The sequence below is a fragment of the Taeniopygia guttata genome, chromosome 3 (assembly GCF_048771995.1).
Source record: "Taeniopygia guttata chromosome 3, bTaeGut7.mat, whole genome shotgun sequence".
NCBI lineage: Eukaryota > Metazoa > Chordata > Aves > Passeriformes > Estrildidae > Taeniopygia > Taeniopygia guttata.
The window spans coordinates 7533007-7554663 of record NC_133027.1 but is presented as its reverse complement, the minus strand read 5'-3'; the positions used below and the strand labels follow the sequence as shown (position 1 = coordinate 7554663).

Here is a 21657-nt window from a genome sequence, read left to right as displayed (position 1 = left end):
ACAAATCACATAATTACAGATATTTAACAATATATCGTGAAAGAGATTGTTCAGATCTTAATCTTTCTAGATTCCCTTTTCCTTGTGCCACCATATATACACATCTTTTCTCCTTCTCTCTCTGTAAATGTTGCTGTGAGAACACTTCCTTGTGCCTGTAAACAATTCAGTCCTAGATACTTCTGTCTCTTACAGATAAATTTTATACTTTCCTTTTATGTAACTAATCTGCAAAAGTACTTCTTTGATCTTGCTGCTGCTTAGGTTAATCCTGTATATCTGGCACAGTGTTGTCATGCAGTTTTCTTTTATGCTATTAAGAGGTTCAAGTGTTTTGTAATAAGAATGTATCAATGAAGATCAGTGTCACTGCATTTTGTGCTGATAACACAATCATTGATATCTAAATAAAATGTTAATGAGGAAAGGTAGACATGGAAATGGAGATGACAGCTATGTGCAAGTTACATGAGCATAAGAATATTTACAAACTGAATGAAATCATGACTTGTTTGAAGTCAAGGGAAACTCTGACAGTAATTTGCAGTGAAGCCAGTATTCTGACTTTTCTTCATTTGACTTAGGTGAACTAAGTTTCTGAGGGAAAGATAGCAAGGTAAGCAATTAGCATTACACAAATTAGATGGTGTTATGCTGTCTAAGGTAGGAAATATGTAATAAATGCAATGAGCCAGATTGAAAATGCTCTGAAGTGTTACACTTAAAAAGAAATTTTTTGATATTTAGAGAGATAGAGAATTCACTGACAGATAAAACGAATGAGCTATGTTAGCAATAGGCATGTTAGTATTTGTTAGTGTGCCTTCTATGCTGGCACAACTGTGCAGCTGAGCTGTGGGTTGGATTAAGAAATGGATCCACTTTAAAAGTGTTTTGGTTGTGTCATGGTTTGACACTGGCACAATGCCAGCGCCCCCATGAAAATACAACCTATCAGTTGAATGCTGTGAAATGCGATCGAGAACAGAGCAAAGCAGGCCTAAGCTTAATAACAAAGGAAAAAAAAAACAACTTTATTAAGCTACCACTACTACTATAAAAGAAAAAAGAAAGGAAAAAAACACACACAAAATTCAAAATGAAAACCTTTCAAAACATTCCTCCTCCCACCGCCCAGCTCCAACAAACCATAGTGAGACACATTTGGACCCTTAATCAAGTCTTCACCCTTCCACATAATCAGTACTGAGTCCATCAGGGGAGAGAGGAGTCCCCCTTGCACCACAGACCCCCAGGAAACACAGCTGCCACCTCTTGTGTTTCCATGTCACACATGGCACCGCCCAGACACACCGGCCAGTGTGACATTCTCCTCTCCATGTCACAGTGCTCTCACCACCGTGCATGGACAGAGACTGCTTATAGGGCTCCTTTAAGGATGCTTTGACAAGGACCAACAGGAACAACAGTCCAGTGTCGCATTTTGGGGCTACAGTCCCCCCCATTTTCCCCTGGGGCCGAGGATCCAAGAACAGAGATCGTCTTCTCTTCTTCTCTGAAGACGGAGGGCATCCTCACACCCTCCTCAGCTTTTCTCTGTTCATTCCTGAACTGGTAGTTGCTGAAGGAGTTTCTTGGCTCACCATTGCATCCCCCTAAAATGCAGTCTCTCTTGGAGGAAGGATTGGTTTGGTCTATGGCTAACAAGAAGATTCCAGCCAAAAGCCACTCCATCATCTCCCCCCAACCTTCTTTCCCTAACATCTGAGGTCCCAAGCTGTCTCTCTTTCCTTCAAATTGAGGAGGAGTAATATTTCACAAAGCCTTCATTTCCCAGGAAAGGGTTAAAATTCCCGGACTCCCCTGAAATCTTGGCCCAGAACTCTGTCTCCCGTCTCCCTCCTCCTTCTCCTCTGCTGGGAAACTTCCAGGTGCCTGCAGGCTCTCTATCTCTTCCCCTCTAGGTTGTGGGGGGAAGAACAAAGACATCTCAGACGTTCTCCACCCTTCCGTCCGCAGGAGCTGGCCCAGCTCGGTTCCGATCCTTCACCCCCTGGCCTACATCCCCAGGCCACATGGCTTTTCCCCTCCCACACCCAGCCCGGGCTGGGCAGGGGAGATCTGCACCCTCCGATGACCAGAACCAAAGAGAGTTCTCCCGGGAATTCTGCTTTTAACCCCTCTGTGTTCTCAGAGGCGTGTCCACCTTCAATTGGTCACCCCAAGTGTCAGTATCCAAACCTGACCCCTGACTGGATTGACCTCTTCCTTCCGAAAAAATTCTTTTCCCGTGTCAAACCACGACAGGTTGGTATTTTTAGCCCCGTAAATGTTTGGGTCTGTGTATTTCTATCCAGTGACTGCAGGAGGAATGAAAAGGGTCCAATGGAGAATGAGAAGTCCTGTCACCAGTATTGCTTTGGTAAACTTCGCCTCCAGCTAAATTTCCATAAGGACATCAGAGCTTTTCTTACACAGAAAAAGTTTATTTTTTGATGGCTGAAATTAGTAAATCATTGTGAATTTTGTAGTATTTTTTATCAAATAATGTTTGAGAACTGTGTCCTTCTATACTGCCTTTTACGTTTTTAAAATTTATTAAGTGTGTTTGATTGGAAGGAATCTACTGTTGCCTCTGAAGTGACCTAAAGGTTTGCATTTGCCCAGAGTTTCAGTTTGATTTTGTCTGTACTGTCATCCTGGCTGGTAAGATGCCGTGGTACCTGCACAAGAGGGGTGGATCCTTCCCACTTTGGAGACTCTCTCTCCTTATCCATTAGATAATAACACTGTCAGGAACTACTGAACCTCAGCAAAATGAGTTTGCATTTAACATCAAGATTGTGAAATTGCCTCAGTCTGTTGAAAAAAATGAAACCATAACATTGACTAATTAACATGTATAAAAATACATTAAATTACTATTAACATTAAACCACTAATACATAAGTTAATTTCAGTTGTCTGTGACAATGGAAAATAAAGTAATACTTGCATGTGTGAAATTTCATAACTCCTGGGATTTACCTTGCCTAACTTCACATGCTTAAAAGTCAGGTCAGATGAGTTCAGCTCTAAAGGATGGGTTAGTGCTACCAGTTGCTGTATGTTGTCTTTTTAAAGAACAGGTTAGATAAACATTTGACAGCAGTTACTTCAGAATAATTGGCACTGTTTTGTTTTTTAGAGAGATGGACTTTTCAGCAACATTTTGGGTGGGAAAATGGTCCAGGGCTTGTGGTTTTCTGTTAAGGCAGGAAAACCTGAAAGTAAAAATGGCTAAAAATATGTTCATTATCCAAGCTTGGCAATACAGAGGAAAATGAGAATCAGGGGAAAGGAAGTTAGGCTTGATGATGCTGTTGATACTATTTCAGTGATTGAAAATATATTAAAGAAATTCACATGAGTATAGAAAATACTATTCTAGAGTAATAGAAGGAAAAATGGAAAAGCTAGTTGAGGGTAATGCAGGGCCTCTTTTATATACTTCCTGCTGTGATATCTCACTTTTTTAGCTATTATGAAGAATAACAAAATAATATTTCATTGTGCAAAGTCAGCATCATAAATTGGCGAGCAGAATTTCAGATTGCTTTGATTTTGCTGGATTTCATTTGTATATTGTTTTATTATTGTTCTCATGAAACCATTTTCAAAACCAAAAAAGAAAAAGACTATGTGGAATACAGAACTTCTGTAGTTAGCATTTTCTCAAGAAGTGGGCCAATACAAAAACAAAAAGCCATGAAAAGAAAGCAGACTGTCGCATGCTTAGCAGGCAACTTACGGAAAGTGTAAGGTGGGTTTTAACTTTACTTTGAAGTAGATTATACTTTTAAGTAAAGCCGTAGCAACTCCTAAAAATACACTGGGATGCATATACATGTGCTGACTAAAGATGCAGAGTAATTAAAATGGAAGTTTAGACTTTGTGGTATGTTGTTTATTCCCCACAGGGGAAATGTTTTGGAGGAGCTGGTACCCCATTTAGACTTCTGAGTGCCACTGGTTTGGCATACTGAATGTCGTCATTCTGCTTCCACTTCTTTATTAAGATCCTAGTGTTCCTAGTTTTCCTCTGGTTTAATTACAGAATACAGACTGCCCTGCTGGGTGGCTCTGGACAGGAGCTTAAAAACAGTAGTCTCCTTATTCTTCCAGAGGGCACTGTGCTTTCTGGTGGCTGTCTAGTCTGGTGACTGTCCTTTCTGCTGCTGAAAGGGGCTAAAAAAGGGGGTTGGTGCTTCATGACATTTGGGAGATCTGAACAACTCCCCTTTCCTACACTGATCGATTTTGGCCCTGTAAAATAGCATTTGGGGAGGATGGTGACTGCTTCTCATTCTATGCTTTTGTCCTTTTCACAATCTCCTCTCTGCTCAACTTGTTTAGTACAAACTCTCTCTCTCTCTCCACATGCCTTTATCACTGTTTTTGCAAATATCTTCTGTACAGCTTGTGCTTGATAGAACAGTCATCTTTTATCTCTCTACTTCACTGATTCTCCATCTGTTCTCCATCCAAACCAAAGCTGAAAATTTATCTTCTGGTTTGCATAAACCTCTTCAGCACTTCTTCCAGTGCTTTTATTGCTTTCAATTTTGACATTACAGCCCTGTGATAGCCACTGGATATGATAGTTCTGCACTGTGCTGTTGCCCTTAATCATTACCTGAAAACTAGTATTTCTTTCTTCAAATGTTGTCTATTTTTGGGTGTATCTGTATGATTTAAACCCTTGTTTTCAAGCATATTTACATAACAACATATTCATAAATGTGGGAGCAGTTATATTCTTTAGCATTATACAATTTTAATTGATCTATAGTAAAATTTTATATGTCCAACAGGATAAACTGGAATCTTTGTTTGTTACCAGACTATTTGTGCTGGGTGATAATGGCACTTTCAGGTAGAGGCTTCTACTGAATCTTTGAATCATACAGCAGGGAAAACAATGTCACCAATATATAACAAATCCAGAAATTCAGTAAGCATTACAGAACTAAAGTTTTTAATTTTACAGCTAGTTACTCCCTGAAACTAACTGTTTTGTTATCTGAAAATTTGTCCTTTTTTAGCTCCATGAAACAGAACCAAACCAAACTTTGATAGCTGTTCAAAAAATCTCCTTTAATTTCTGATCTCAGCACTCAGATTGTTTTATAGAAGAGTAATGCATGGGAAACTAAAATAGTAATATGACAGAATGACAAAGAAATGTCTGATTTTAAGTTCTGAGTGATCTTAAATGCCTGGATACTTGCTGATCTCTGCTAGTTCAGTTTTTCACTCTTCCAGAGTTCCCCTGTAACATTTTCTGTGTTGCATTAGCTTCAATTCGAGTGGACCAAACGATGATATTATCACCCATAGAAGATAATATTTGTGAAAAAAATTCATTGTCATTTTTTCCTTTATTTGAGCCTAAGTAGTCCTCTAAAATAGATCCTTCCATCACTGTAGTTAGTTATAATTAAGTTTTATTTTGATTGGCCATAACATAAGCATTGTAAATACCCAGGACTTATGAGACACAAGGATGTTATTCAAGGGTATTTGCAGGATTAGAAACATCTGCTGCCTTGAAATGTGCTATGTCCTTTAGAAATCTGATCATGTCTTCCCTCACCATGTCTGTGAACCTTTGTGTTACGTATTTTATTTCAGTGATTTGTGCTGATTTCAGTGAAGGAAAGCATGACTTACATCAAATTCTTAAAGCAGTAGCAATACAAATACCCATTTGAACACAATTCTAATGCAAAGAAGCAGGAAATCCAATTAACTCAATAACTATAAAGTAACTGATGTGTTTAATACTTAAAAAGTCATATTTATTTGTTGTTTAGTATTTTTTTTTTTACAATCAGGAATGTTTCTTGAGTCTGCTTAAAGATATCTTTACAAACAAGGTAGTACAAATGTACTTTGCTGTATTGCATGCCTGTGGTTGTAGGTGATTTAGAATGATGATTCCTTTGTCCGTGGGAGGATACTTGCATGAAGAAGACATTGAATTCAATTAAATGAAACTGTTTACTTATTTCAAGAATTGAAATACTTCCTTATGAGATTCCTGTCTGCATCACTGCAATGGTACTAATGCCAAACCTCCAAACAGTTTAAGGTCCTTCAGAATGTAGATCTACTGTCTTGATCCAGCTTTTGTGTGGGGTGAAGGATTGTAACTGGATTTTAGTTTTTGTGCCCTATGAATGGGCTTGCCACAGTTCCCAGGAGGGGAAAAAAGACTCCTCAGGAGTATTAACAAGACCCAAAATGCACAGTATGAAAAATAACTCCTAATAGTAACTTAAGTGTCCTTCCTTGTCTGTCTCCCTGGCTGTACAGGGTGAAGCAGGCACGCCTTTGCATGGTTCCAGCAGTACAAAATGCCCTTGCACACATGGCTGCCTGCTCACTCTACTTTATCCTTCTCTTTGCATTTCAATGAGGAAAAGTTAGGGAGTTCATTAAGTTCTTCCCTTATGCCTATTTCTATCACCATAATCACAACAGTTTGGTTTCCATGGATCTGCCTGCCTGACTCTCACCCGTATTTGTGTTGTCTCTTGTCTCTGAGGGTGAGGTTCACCTGGCTAAAAGCAGATGTTTGTGTTCAGACCAGTCCCCCTGCTTGCGTTTGCAGTCAGTGGAAAGGAACAGGCACTTGTTTACATATTTAACCGGGACAGTTCACCACAATCAGTTTTAGAAATCTCTGTTAGGGCATGAATAATCTGGTATTAGAAGTGCTTTTCTTTTTTTGACTGATCATGCAGGAGCGTAGATGAAAGGCTCAGTGTATATACCTGCGTTTAGCCAACTGAAATTTACATTCAACATGTTTGATCCTCAATTTATCTTGCAAGATTTTTTCTTTCTCTTCTGTGTGCATGTATAAATCTACATGCTGTGTAAGACACTGACAGGAGACAGTGATGCAGCCTTTTCAGTATTGGAACATTTTCATATAAAAATTAGTCATTTCTGAAAATGTTGCAGGTTTCCATGGGATCCAGCTGGTATAGAAAAGAGGCTGAAGCAATTTTCTTTTTGTTTTTTTTCCTTATTCTGGTTTTCCTTAATGAATATAAAAGCTCTTTAGTTGTATTTTCTTCAGGTTTTATGTAAACTGTACACCTGCACCAGCTAGATTTGTTATTACTGCATGATTTTTAGCATAATACTGTTCCTCCAAGAACATCCTGACCTCAGTCAAAGTAGACAATTGATTTTTGGCTCCGGCCATTAATAACAGGAGCTGTGGTGAACTTCACTGTAGGTCCAGTCCTTCCATAGGGAATAGTGAGGGTCCAGCCAACCCGAGGATGTGGTTGTATAGTGTAACCATGCCACAGATTTTACAGTTACAATACACAGAATGTAGTGAAGACAGCTTTCTAGTCTCTCAGTGTCTGTGGCCACAGAATGGCTCTGTATTGTAGGAGAAAAGAAGGTCATTGGGGTGCTTTGTTCAGAAGTTATGTCACTCTGCTTGGTGGTCGCATTGGGATGCTTTTTTTGTGGGAGTGACCTCCACAGACTTCTGAACTGTCAGTTCCATCCCTTATGATTATCTCTTGTGTGGCTTTGAATATTAATGGCACAAAGCCGTCCTTGTCTGCAGTGAGCACAATCCAAGAGGAGCCTACAAAAATTAAGCAAGAAGAAGAAAATGAGTGCACTGCTGTGGTTACATAAATGTAAAAGCACGTTTTTAAAAGTCAGTGAGCACGCAGGCAGAGCAGGGTTTCTTTTTGTGCACTAAAGCCTTATTAGGCTAATGACATTAAGGTCTGACAATCCATGGTCAGCACACCTTTGTGCAAATGCAGTGAGGGGCTAAATGAAAGCTCTTGCAAGGTTTGAGGCATTCTGTCTCTTATTTAAATTAAGTTCAAACACAAGTGCATCTTTGCTAGTTCTAATAAACTAAAGGTACCTTCATCTTCTGAAAACTCAGCCAGTCTTTCAGCTGGCTTTTGTTCTAATGACATCTACTTCTGGTTAGCCTTTTCACTCATCTGCTCTACCCAAATGATGAAGAGATTATAAAAACTGGAAAAATTGCCAACAAAAATGATTGTGCTGTACTTGGTCTAGAAAGGAGTAGGGGTCTCCATCTCATTACTGTCAAACCAAGTTTGTTCCATATGTTTTCAAATTCACATAGCAAATAGAAGAAAGTTACACCTTGAAGATTATTTACAAAAGCTGCTACACTAAAATTTATTGGTTTTTAATTATTATGGAGTCTTCTTCTAAAGAGAATGAACAAAATGTGAATTACATTTTAATCCTTTTTTTTTTTAAAAAAAAGGGGACAAGATTTAAAAACCAAAATACTTCAAAACCTTTTAGGTTCTCTTTCTGTATTGCCTAGAAGAAAAAAAGCCTCCCTCCACTTTTTTTCCACTTTTTTTTTTTTTTTTTTTACTTTTCTTAGCAAATTGGCTTAAAAAGGAAGCTATATATACTTTCTTTAGTGATTCATCTGGCTTTCTTTCTTGCTGGATATTGTAGTTCTCATAGCAAAAAGTGAATTCTCTAATTTTTTTTTTCCAATTTGACACTGTACAGAAAAAAAATCTGTGGCAAGTTAAAACCATTGGGGGAGCCCTTTCCTTAGAGCATGTGATTCTGTCATTACTGAGCAGGGGCATTAACTGGGACATTAATGAAAGAAAGCCCTATTAGGTTCTGTGTTGGGATTTTTGATTTTGGGATATAAAACTGTTTTGAAATGGAATATGAAAAAAGGAACTGTAGAAAATCCAAATGAACCATTTTTATTTTTTGTCAGCCATAACAAAGCGTGCTCCTGGAGAAGGTAAATCTCCCCTTCTTTAGCTACTAACAAAGCACTTTTCCAGGGTGGTTGTATGTTGTCATGTTACCTGTTACATCATAAGAAGATTGTCTTTCCAAACCATGGATCTTTAATCTTCTGCTCTTAATACTTTCTTTCTAAATCTGAAAAGACTTCAGATTCTGTGAGCAGAGGCCCTGAAAGTGGAAGTTCTATGGTCTAAATGAATATTCCATTGTTCTTCAAATTGATGAAGCACATTGAAATGCTGTAAATTCTCAGTGTCATTTGTAACACTTGCTTGAAAGCATATCCTACAGAATATTTCAGTGGAAAAAATGTGTGCAGTGTGTAGTACCCTTTTACTGCGAACAATTATTATGACGATATGCCAAAAAGAGAGACTCTTGTGTGCTCCTACCAGGGCACTACACGACAGTCTGAATTTAGCACAGGTAATGTTCCTGGGCTTAAAGTGCAAACAATGAGGCCGAGCTCATTGCTCTTTTAACTCTGATGATCTTAACAGCATTGCTCTGGACATGAATTTGACTTACAGTTGTGAAGCTTTTCCCTCCAATCTATTAATGCTTAAGTGTTTACTCATAGTAAAAATGCCAGGCTATCATTATAATACAAGCATGCTCTTCATTACATACCCTTTAATTACATAGTATTAAAGGATGGGAGTGATATTTTTAAACTTCACATTTAATATTTATGTCTTGTGTCAAAAGAAACTTTTAGGAATATAAGCAAGTACCATCTAGAACTGAATAAAGAGCTACACAACTGCTTCTCATCCAAACCTTACAATTTTGCAGGATTTTGGTGAGGTTTAGAAAGATTTTTGTTTCAGTTTTTGTTTTTGCTGAAAGCATACATATTATTCTGTTAATAGGTAGGTTTGCAGTTACTTAGCATTTAAATGATTTCAAGATACTCTGCTCTATTTCAGACAAGGGAAAAGACACACATGCCAAAAGAAGTTAGTTAGCTCAGTTTACTAGGGTCTGGGGTAATTATTCTATCACAAATGACTCTTTTATATGCTAAAAATCTCAGGTGAAACCAGATAGCAGAAATAAAAAAAGAACGTACCGTGTTTCATTTCAATAACAGGCAGATCAAACAGCTGCTGGACTAAACTCAAATGAATCTTGCCATCACAGAGGAGAACGTCTTTTGTTTCTTCAGTAATTGATCCATTTGAAAAGCTTTTCTTCATATCCATATAGGTAAAAAAAAGATCTTGTTAATGGCTTAGACATCAAGCCCAAGTACTTATAGCCATTCCTCTGCTCTTACTCCTTTCAGTTCTTTAGTAATTTTGCCTTTTTTTTCTCTGTCTTTCCTACAGTTTATAGATGACATCATCATGCAGGACCCATTCTAAGCACAATCTCATCGTCCCACATGAGGAGGATAAAAATGCCTCTTTGGTTTTCATTTGGTAAGCTTTTGCAGCTCAAAGCTGCCTCAGCCCTGAACATGTATTGTCCTGGGCTGGACATCCGTGTGTCTGTTGGGCCTCCCTGCCTGAAGCCAGTTAGGTGGAAGGGAATGTATCACACCTAGAATAATGCTGATCCTGATGCTGCCAGAATAAGTGAGTACTCTGCTCAGTTTCAGCTGTATGTGTGGGTGGGTTTGAGAGCCATTGGGCAGCTATTCCACCCTAGCAAAATAACCTCAGGGTTATTTTGGCACAAGGAGTATTGCAAAGAGACTGGACCTAGCAACAGTCTCTCTGAAAAGCTCTCACATCAAGGTAGCTTGGGAATCCTGTAACTTGCTTTGAGAGAGGGACCGCATGGATTTACAGCCTTGGAATTTGCTCTGATATTCACTGAAAGAACACACTTGAATATAAAGGTGGCTTGTTTGTGCTTCATGAAATTTAGGTGGCCCTGAGAATCAATATCTTTGTGTTTCATCTTTCTAGTTACTGCAAGGTGCGAGGACAAAAAATTGTTGACCTACTATGGTCATGGAGTGGATATATATTTGAATTTACGTTTTCCTATCTACTATCATTTAAAAGTCCTTTTAACATTGAAAAGTTTCCAATGACTCAATGTCATTATGAAATAGATGTGAATGGGACATTTTCTTCTAAATAATATTGCTAAATAATATTACTATACTTTGTCCTGTGAACTTCATTTTGTTCATTCCATGCTTTCTCCCTGTGTAGTTCCATGTGTTATGTTTTGCTTTGTTTCTTTTTCTTTGGCATCTTTATGTGTGCAATACCCCCGGATTTTACATATTTGTTATGAATGGACAGTCTATTTACCCAATTTCATAGACCCCTCTGTTTCATACATTCAAAAGGGATCCAAGGTAATATTTCAGAATGAGTTGACAGGATCTCATCTATCCTAACTCCTGTACTAGTCCTACTCTGTCTGTGTCTACTTCACACCCTTGAATTTTTCTTGCTAATGTGAAGCTTATGGTTGAATGAATTCACAACTGCATCTTCAATTTGTGTGCACAGTAATCTAACCTTTGACAAAATAAATGTCTCTTGTAATGCTTGTCTTCATTTCTAATTGTGCTATCTTTTGACAGTTGCTCTCTGTGAATCTGTGCTTTTTTGCTGTGTAACAACCTTTCTAAATCAATCCCTTTCACTTTTCTGTACACGGTACCTGTGCTGTCATGCAACTACATTGAATTCTTAAGTCACAATGTCTGCTGACTGTTGCAAATGTAATTTTCTCCACTCTGCTACAAACTGTGCATGCAGACAGTCTACGGCTGATTGTTATTTATTTATGATTGATTTTTTACATAAGAACAATAAAAATATCTTTCCATTAAAAACACTAACTTTCCAGCTTTCAAAGGTCTTCTCATCTTTTTTCCACATTCAAAACAACTAGAAATTTGTTGGTGCATAATTAATAAAGGACATACCTAAGGAATACATCAAGGAAGTATAATTTTCTTACTCATAAGCCTATAGCAACTTTTTGTTACAGCTGTAACAATATAAGCAAAGTTCTTTGTAATTTTTAGGTATTTAGATATTTCCAAGTTAGTACTACAGTACTATACTCTATTGAACCTAAACACACCTGAAACTCAATGGGCTGAATGTTCAGCAGTGAATGTGTGCTTTGCATAGGGACTGCAAAGATGTTCTTTGCCTGTGCAGGTATTTGTGCAAAACTTTATCATTGCTGCAGATTGTGGACTAGCACATTGTCAAACCATGACACACATCTAACAACTATTTCATTTTACTGAGTTCAGGTTGGAATAGCAGAGTTTATTTAAATTGGAACTTCAGCTCATGAATTATAGTAAAAGATGGACAATACATGAGACAAGCTCATTGCCTTGACCCAAGTGGTCCATTTTTCACATAGATATGCTTCAACTCAAGAATTATCAGAAAATTATCTAGCTGATTTGAAATCAGTTATATAGAAATGTATACTCAAGATGACTTTGTTCTAATTTGTTTCCTACATAGCATTGCACACTATTATTGGAACAGCCATTGGTAGTAGAAGATCTTTTTGTATACACAAAACTGCACAACACCTATTTTTTTATCCTAAACAATTTTTCAAGTACAGACCTGAAAGATCAAGTCTTGGTTGTTTGTCTTTTCATCGCTTGTCAGTGTTAATATGAGCTATTTTCTCTCTCATATGTTTCTGTTTATAATGATAAGCATAATCATATTTTACATTTATTTTTTACTTTTTTTACAAATTCTGTCAGGTCAAGAATACTTCTCTGTTATAATCTAATTATTTAGCCTTTTTTTTTAATGCTTAGTTTAAGTGATGATAATGTGCCTTCTCTTGGAGGAATGTGTTCACACATGTCGTATCACAGATTAACTGATTTAAACCTGTACCTTGTTGTGAGGCAGGTAACTCTTAGTATCCCCTTTTTATAGATGATCATACCATTACACAGGGAGCTTAAGAGATTTAGTCAAGGTCATGGAAGTAATTTGTGACAGAGTTAGAGATACAACTAAAGCTTGCCTTGGTATTTCCCACTTTCCTGCTGTAACCCAAAGACAATCTTCTAGCCAAATCTAGATTTAATCTACCTCTTCCCAAAATCCATGTCTGTTTTAGCTATGTTGTTATTTATCTCCAGTAAGAATCAGAGGACTTGAAATTCTGAGATTAAAATCTCTTGTGTTAGTTTCTTTATCCTAGAACAAAGCTTATTGGTAGACAAAAAGCATGTCAATCACAGAAAAAGCAAATATACATACATTACACATACATTAGTGTATATTTTCAGGTTAAGTTTCTTTAGCCAACTTCCTGTAGTAGGAGTCAAGGAGTCAAGTCCAACTCTCCCTCAACAAAAACCCAGCAAAAAGAAATGGTTAATTCAATAATTGTTTTCCCTCACCCATGTCAGCCTGCCTAGATCAGATTTTATAGCCTATAAAGGGTGTTCTGGGCAGCAGCCAGCCCATCACAAAAGTGCCAAACTGTCTTTCAAACTCACATTTTGCATTCCAAATATGTAAGACAAAAACATGAATGCTAAGGCAAAAGGATTCCTGGATGAGATGTTCTATATCTCACGTATGTGCAGTTTTCATACTGTACGGTAAGTGAATGTGCCTTCTCTCCCTTTTTTGAACCCCCCTGAGAGTCAGCTGGAGCTGGTTCTGCCTCTTGACCTTTTCTTCATTTGTCTTGTATTTCCTAATGCACTGCCTACACTCCCCTACATGCTGAGATCATCTTAATGAACTTAAATTCAACAACTGATGAAACAGTGAGGTAAATGAGAGTGTGCTACAAGTCTGAATTGTTTTTATTGACACTGAGTTAGTGATCAGTTAAAGTCTCAATGTGTTCTTCTTGCCCATGGATGTCTAGCAATGTAAAATGTTTTTCAGATGAGACCTGCCGGCGGTGTGCCCGGTGCTCATTACCTGCTGAAGGATATGCCTCACTGATGTGCCCACACACTGCCTTCGTTCTTTCCATAACACTACTCTATTTTAAATTCACAGTCATCTTGTGGTCACATAACAGGTACAAAAGCAGAAATTTCATCTCTTAATCCTGGAATATATTACTATGCCCTTTATATTAGTTAATTTCATTAATTTCAATCTTTTTTAAAAAATTTATTTTTGATGTTAAATAATAGTCGTCAATTTACAAGTGTGAAAACCTGATCCTTTACTGAAAATATTACTGACTTTATGTTATATGCAGATATTATAAGCATAACTCAGCAGATCATTAATGAAACTTTTAGATGACACTGAAAATCCATCATGAGAAAATCCACTAGTAATTTTTTCCATGTTCTTCTTTATTGGTATAACTATTACTATCTCCATTGCAGCTAATTCCTTAACCATCTTATTTTTCTTCTATTAATCCCTTTTTTCTGCTATTGAACAAATAATTTTCCTTGTGGCATGATTTCAAATACTGTACTGAATTATAGGTATTTTAAATATTCTTCATCTCCTTTGTGTTAATAATCTGTTCTTTTATAAGGGAAAGGTATCAGATTAGTACATGCATTGTACAGTGAATAGTGCTGTAGTTGTCTAGGATTCTGTTTTATTTCTTTTACACACTCAACTTCAACTGTGTTATAATACACTGGTGATTTCAGGTTTGATACCTTAGTAGCCATTAGTCAGCTTGCTTTTACCTTGCCCCCATATTCATTGTGCAGGATGAGAAAAAACTAGTAAATTAGCTAGATGTGGGAGTTCTTTCCTCGAAGACAATAAAAGACACCTTAACAGCTAAGGAAGAGAGCATTGAAGAGGAAGGAGAATTATGATTTACATTCTCATTGTGCTTTGTGCAGCATTGCCACAGGTAGTGTTCATTAGGTCTGACAGCTTGCACTGCTGCCCTGCCCTGTCATTATTTCTACTGTTGCTGTGATTGCTGCCTGCTTTTTGGTAGATTCTGTTTTTATTGTGGTGGAGATATTGATATCTTTCCTTTCATTACCCTTATGTGGGATGTTCCAATTGCAACCTTAATTAACCTGGCAGAGAAGCATAAGCCTGTAAAATGTTTATGCTGGAAGAGATCTGAGGTGCTCAGAGGTGCTTAAATCCCAGGGCAGTTTGCATTTATAGGGCACATCAGCATTCCTGGTGACATGATGCTGGAATTTCTCTCCTCTTGGCTCTCTGTTAATAGTTCTGCAACTACTGTTTCAGGTGTACTGTCATCTAAGATGCAGCTTTTGTGCTTGTGCTTCCATGATCTTTATGTATGATCTCTGCTTTCTTTGTGCACTATGATAACTTGGCTTCATTGTTGACATTGCATGTTCCTTTCCTTTTGCACCTGCGTATCCAACAAACAAATCATCTGCTCTAACAAAAGGAATTGCGTCTCCTCTACAGCCCCTGCTTGTCTGCTATTGATCAGTTTCGGAACACTGTTGACAGAATTTGTTCATAACAAATTCCTCAACCTTTGCTCAAAATGTTATCCCTGCATTAATCACACAAATTCCTCAACCTTTGCTCAAAATGTTATCCATGCATTAATCACACTTTCTCTTGACTACTGCAGGTCTTTCTTTTACAGTCATCCTAAATCTCTTGTTTCTAAATTTCAGGATAGCTGACTAGTTTCTTACTCCAGGGAGAAGTCATATCAGCTTCCTCTTCCATCATTTTCATGACTTACTTTCTATTGCTCAACCCGAGTCAAGATTGCCCTTTGGATTTCAGGAGGGTTCATGGTCTTATTACAGCTCATCATTTTAGCCTGGTCTTCACTGATTTTACTGTGCCCTTCTTACGTTCCCCTTCTTTACATCATGTATTTCTATCAGAGCTTTACTGCCATATGTTTGGATCCTTTCTGTTCATCTCCTAGATATGTGTAAAAAGAAAAAATACCACATTTATTTTGTAGCTGACCTTTGCAGCTGGCAATAGTTTCCCATAGTAAATTGTATGAAGATACTATAAAAGTACAAATTTACTTATGTATAATTATTGGTCAGTGCTAAGAAAAGAAAGTCATTGTGACTAATTGCTGAAAAGTTATTATATCCTATTTAATTATACAATGTATGCTATCAGTGATATAAACTTTTGACATCATACTGCTTGTGAACAAAATGTAGGAGTTTAAAGATATTCTTCAGATTAAGACGAATGTTCCTCCTGGAGAGGTTTGCCTAAATGCCTTTAATTTGAGATCCAGATTGGCTTTATTTCCACTGTAATTAGCTTTTGAATGAGACTAGTTTAAATATGCTGCAGCTGTTTCTTTTCTGGAGGAAAGGGATGATAAAAGTATCTTTTTGCAATATGAAACAGAAAAAAATCTGTGACAGATCCTTCTTCTTTTTTTTTTTTCTTTTTAAATAATGTCTTCTTATTGCATTTGTCTGTCTGCCCTCCCACATTCCTCTGAATCACAAACCTGTATGTGATGAAAGAGCAATAATATTTGCTTTTCAGGGTTGAATGATCAAGTTACCTCTGGTGGCTGAATGCTATTACAAAAGTGATAGTGCAGTGACATTTCCAAAGTGTTGATCGTGGTTTTCTTCTATGGCTATGGGCTACAAAGAATACAAATTCTGGTAGCACTGCATAGATGTGACTTCAGAGGAGTTAAAGGCAGACTTGCACTAACAGGATAAACAAAGGTTTTGAAGACTGTTAAATGAGCAAACATTATGAATTATTAAGTAATTAATGTTTCTGTTTTTTTAGTTTTGTAAGCAGAACAGGAAGTACACATAAATATGTCAATAACGCTTCTGCACAACACTGTTCATAATTGCTCATTAATTATTGCTACATTTTTAACCATTATATTTTAAACTTTCATTTTATTTTTTAAATGTATAAATATGGTTATGCAGTTCTGATCATTATATTCTTTAGTACAATAGATTTCTCAATCAAGACTGAACCTGTACTGAGCTGGGGGTTATAGAGACACTTAAGAAGACATGCACTTGGCACAAAGAGCTGGAAGATAATGGCCATATTATTGACTGGACTGCAGTGTTCCTAAAGCTTAGAAAGTTTTCCACTGGCTGATATTTATATCATAAGGCCATAAAGCTATTTCCTGACTTTTTGCTCTGTGAACACAGTGTCTGGCTGGAACCCACAGCCCAGCTGGTCTCTGAGCTCACAGTGCACTAAACAACTCCTGGAGGAGGAACAGGGTTCAGATGTCTGAATATAAACTAATCAAAACAACCATTTCTCTGAAAATTATTAGCTGCCTATGAAGCAAATATTTCCCTGTCTGTAGACCTTTCTGCCAAGTCTATTTTTCATTATTTTTTGGCATCATGCTGTGATCTTGTTAGATTTCAGAAGAGGGGTGAGCTATACAGGGCATTAGTCGAGAGCTCCCCAGGAAAGCTGTGTGTGGGAAGGCATTTGTGGCACTTTTTCCGAGTCATTGTAATGCAGTGCTAGCAGTGCTTGCTGCTGGCTTAATGTGAAACTAACCCATTCAGGTAAATAAGTATTCCTTTCTAAACATAGTTTTTATAGCAGTATTTTAGAAATACCTAATTTTTTTTGTTGTTCTTTCCAAAGAAAAATAACAGGTTAACTAATTCTTACTTCTTGTGTAAGCACGTGCACAGCGACTTCAGATCTTAGATTAATGTTATGTGTCACAAATAAAACTTCTCTTGGGAAAGGTTAATCCAATTGACTCCTAGAAACAGGGCTGCTTGCTAAATAAATTAGTTGATTTATGTTAAGAAATCAAAATTAATCTGAACATACTGCAGAACATAAGGGCTTGCTTCTTGGCCAATAAAATCCTAAATTATTTAAAATAGACATGTTACTTTTCCACCAGAATTTGTATAATGTGTTCAAGTTAAATTATTGACTAATTCATATCGAAAGTTTTGCTTTTATCCAGACAACCCAACATGCCAGAATCTGTTTAAATGCCAAGTAAATGCTTGCTAGAATGTAATGACCATGACTGAATTGAGTCACCATTCCTTTAATGACTGTTTAAGGAGGGGTTCTTAGATGTCTATATGGATTCCTTTAAAGTTAAAATTTTCTTCAGCATCATCACAATGCAGTGTATTATTTTGACATAATGCTGCTTATGTTGCAGTAAATAAGAATGCATTTATAATTGACATCTACATCCTGAAAGGGATACCAGTTTTATCATTATCATCAGCATGTTCAAAAATCTGATCAGTATAACGTTGGTATTCCTATGAATAATATTAAAAACAGTAGAAATAATTACCCAACCTACATTCCTTAGTTGAAATACTTATTGAAGCCAGGAGGAAATTTGCCAAAACAAGGGTAGATAGGAACATGATAGTTTGAAATTCTTATATTTATTTAATGAAATCATAATTACATATTGATGGATTGGAAGGTTTTTGTTTGTTTGAGGCTTTTTTTCCCAAAAATTTTAAGTGGTTATGTGTTTTACAAATTGAGTACATCTAATTTTGCAAAGAATAGTGTTGAGAAATCAAAGCAGAAATAAGCCAAATTCATGTGATGTCCATTTAAATTTTCCATAAATTGAGATTCAATACTTTGTTTTAGTCTTCCTTTGAGTCTGGCTATCTTCAGACCCTGGATTTGAGCTCAGGTTTAAACATTACATTTCTGGTAAGCTACTGTAGCCCCCCATTCATCAGCTTATCTCTGCACAAAACTAAAATATAAGCCTTTTGTAGATTAACAACTCTGGCTCTGTTCTTTCTGACAGATGCACACAAAATCAGCCAGTGTCTAGCACAAGAAAATTGTGCATGATCAAAGAATAAACAGACAAATCTCCCATGTTAGGTATCCTTTAAACTATCCACATCATCCTGAGTTGTCATTCCAATGACAAATAACAATTCAATTTTAAATTAAGCTGGATGCCAAACCTAGGTTACATTTCTTATGGGTTGATAAGAATAAACTGCATCCTCCTGGTTTAAAGGTAAATAAATACAAGATTGTTTAAAAATCTGGTTCCTATCACAGTATTTCTAAGCTGACAAAACGTTACCTGGTAGGTGACGTGCACGACAGGCGGTTCCTGGGAGCACGGGTAGGCCAAAGATATCCTCCTCCCGTTCCTAGCGAGGTCTGATATTTCGGAAAGACTCAGCTGTAACTCATTGAAACTGCCACAAAGTCTCTCTAAATTTCTAGATATGTGGCTCATTCCCCTTTCACTTGGCAAATTGTTGTTTTTAGGATAATTTGATGCTTCTTGGATCACATTGAATTGCACTTTAGGGGATGTTGGTCTGCTGGAAATCCTGCTAGGTGATCCACAACCACGAAGAGACACTGAGCAATTCATAGGTTCAGCATCCAATGTTTCCAAGGCCACCAAAGAGTCACCTGGGAGCCTTTTTTCATCCAGGTCACTCACACTTGATGAAGAGCTCTGCTCATAACTAGGGCTCTTTACTTCTTCAATGAGTCTTCTCCTGCCACTTGGAGACTGAATAACTGTGCTTCTTGGTATTAACAATTCCCTGCTTTGAGGTTGGTCTTCTGTGGCAAGGTTCTCAAAGAATTTTCTTTTCCCAGGTATATTAACAGAGGATTCAAAGTTATAAAACATTTTCTGTTTAGTATCAGGAAATGCTGAAGAATTTTCTTCCAGCATCAATTCTTTGACCATAAGACGTATTACATACCTGTCTGAACTTGAAGATGGAATGAGATTAGGATCAGGGAACCTCTGCTTGCCAATCAGAAGCAATAAGAGTTTATCTGTTAAAAAGCATAGGCCCTTTGGTCTTTCATTTTTTTCCAGCTGGATTTGTTGAATGTGAGGCATGGAGGAAGAGGTTACTGAATACACCAGAACAATATTAGAAGTATTAGAGGCTACTGCCACAATCTGAGCTCTAAGGTCAAAAGCCATTATATCAGGAACCAGAATACCTGGGATAGTGACTTTTCTGGTGGTTGTTACCTTCCTCTCAAAAGTCACCAAGATCAAGTGAGAAGAATCTTGACCATTTGTTGCTGCAGAATCTTTGCGTTTCAGAGTAATGAGAGGACTGGGATCAGAGCGACGGTGGTTTGCAAGGATATGAGTCAAATCCACAGGACCTGATGAAGAAGAAGCAACTGAATCAACACCTGATCTGTCTGAATCTATGGACTTTCTTCGTGTGTCCATGGAGTATTCCTCGTCACCAAGCACCAAAGCAGACTGTGAGATTAAAGAAACACCTTCTGTACCAGAGGGCACATCAAATGCAATGCCTGCATTGAAACCACAGATGTTATCTAAAGGAAGCTCAGTAGCTACAGCAATTTGGAAATCCAGAGTGGCTTCTATAGCGCAGATATAACCTCCCACATCAAAAACTGGGCAAAAGGAGCAGATATTTAGAGTTTTCTGAGCATTATCCCATATGTAGGAGTGCAGAGTACTGCCTATAGCAACTACTAAACGATTACCATCCTTAGTCCAGCAAGCACAGTGGATAACTCCGCTGCTTTTGATCTCTGCCTTAACCCGCGTATTGTCAGTACGAACGGCATGCAAGACTGAAGCATCTCGTTTTGTAAGCACAGCCAAGACCTCCTTCTTTGGATGCCAGACACAGCCCTGAGAAAGCAGTGGAAATGGCTCACCAACTTCACAAGTCTGAGAAATCAAGGGCTTTTTCTTCTCTGCACTGCTGTAGACCAGCTGCCAAATGCTTACGTGCTTTTTGTGCTGAACAGCGAGCAGAGCTGGGGTGTCTGTAGAGCAATATGGGCCCCAGGAAAGGCCATGTACATGTTCAAATTGACCAAGAATGCTTGAGTCTCCAAACTTCAGCTCTCCATTTTGATAGTATAAAGTAGTCAGTATCACTTGCTTCCCATCTGTCCAGGCAATTCCATGCACAGGGTGGATAGCTTGATATAAAGCATTGAGGCCAGTTCTCAGCAGCTTTGCCTTTCCCAGATCCATCTTTTAGGCCTTCTTTCTAATGGTGATTGTTCAAAAATAGAGAATCCATGGAATTCACTTGCAGATCACCATGAGCAAGTTTTTTTTTCATGTCTTCTTCCCTTCCTTTCCAGTATCAAGCTGCTAATTTTCTGCTAATAATCCAAGAGTCTATATTGTGAACTCCTCAGCAGGCCTGCAGCTGCTCTTCTAAGTATAAATCCATGTCAAAGCTGCTTTGGCTATGTCTTTTCCTGGGAGGAGTTATCATCTTCATGTGATTGCTAACAAGGTTTAACCAATTACTGTGCGTTTTCGTAGAAGGCTATTTTTAACTCTTCAGTGCTGGGAATATATTTAAAAATAACACTAATACCCTGACCTTCAGTGAATGAAGGTCTTTACCAAAGAGAGAGATCATACACTGGTAAGCTGAAGTGTTAAGCTACAGCCTGAAATAATTACCTGACACTTCTTTCAGCCAGCCTTTGAAGGATGAAATAAGATTTAAACATAACTGAGAACTGTACAAGGCAGATTGCAATCTGTGATGGGCAGCATCTTTCAAAGAGACAAGATCTGAAATGGCTATGAAAGGAAAGTAGAAAAAGGAAATCGTGCTCTGTTCTGTTAGTAGTGACAAAAGAATGGAGGAAGGTGAGATTTAAAAAAAACCAAACAAACATCCAAACTAAAAAAACCCAAGTACATAGTCTGGAAGCAAAGAGAGCTGATAAGTGGTAGTGTTCATTTTACTGGGACATACTTCCTAGCCACAAATATATATTGAGTTGTTTCTTTCCCAGCCACCTGTATCTGAGGGCTGTTCCCTCATTATACAGACAGAATGTGGAGAGGAATCCAAAAATTTCACGTTTCTCCTAACCCTGCATTTTCCACAATATGTAACATAACATCATGCAAGATCCTTGAGTTGTCAAAGACCGAAAGACCCAACCA

General features: G+C 37.6%; 1 protein-coding gene across 1 annotated transcript; it reads right to left on the bottom strand.

The window, feature by feature from the left end:
* Positions 1–5775: 5775 nt before the first annotated feature.
* On the bottom strand, positions 5776–21281 carry WDCP (WD repeat and coiled coil containing). The gene is made up of 3 exons (XM_002188857.5): positions 18799–21281; positions 9881–10001; positions 5776–7618 (listed from the first exon to the last, which is right to left on the bottom strand). Exons 1-3 carry the CDS (start codon positions 20716–20718, stop codon positions 7452–7454), a joined length of 2208 nt encoding a protein of 735 aa, XP_002188893.4. The 5' UTR covers positions 20719–21281; the 3' UTR covers positions 5776–7451.
* Between the last annotated feature and the right edge of the window lie 376 nt (positions 21282–21657).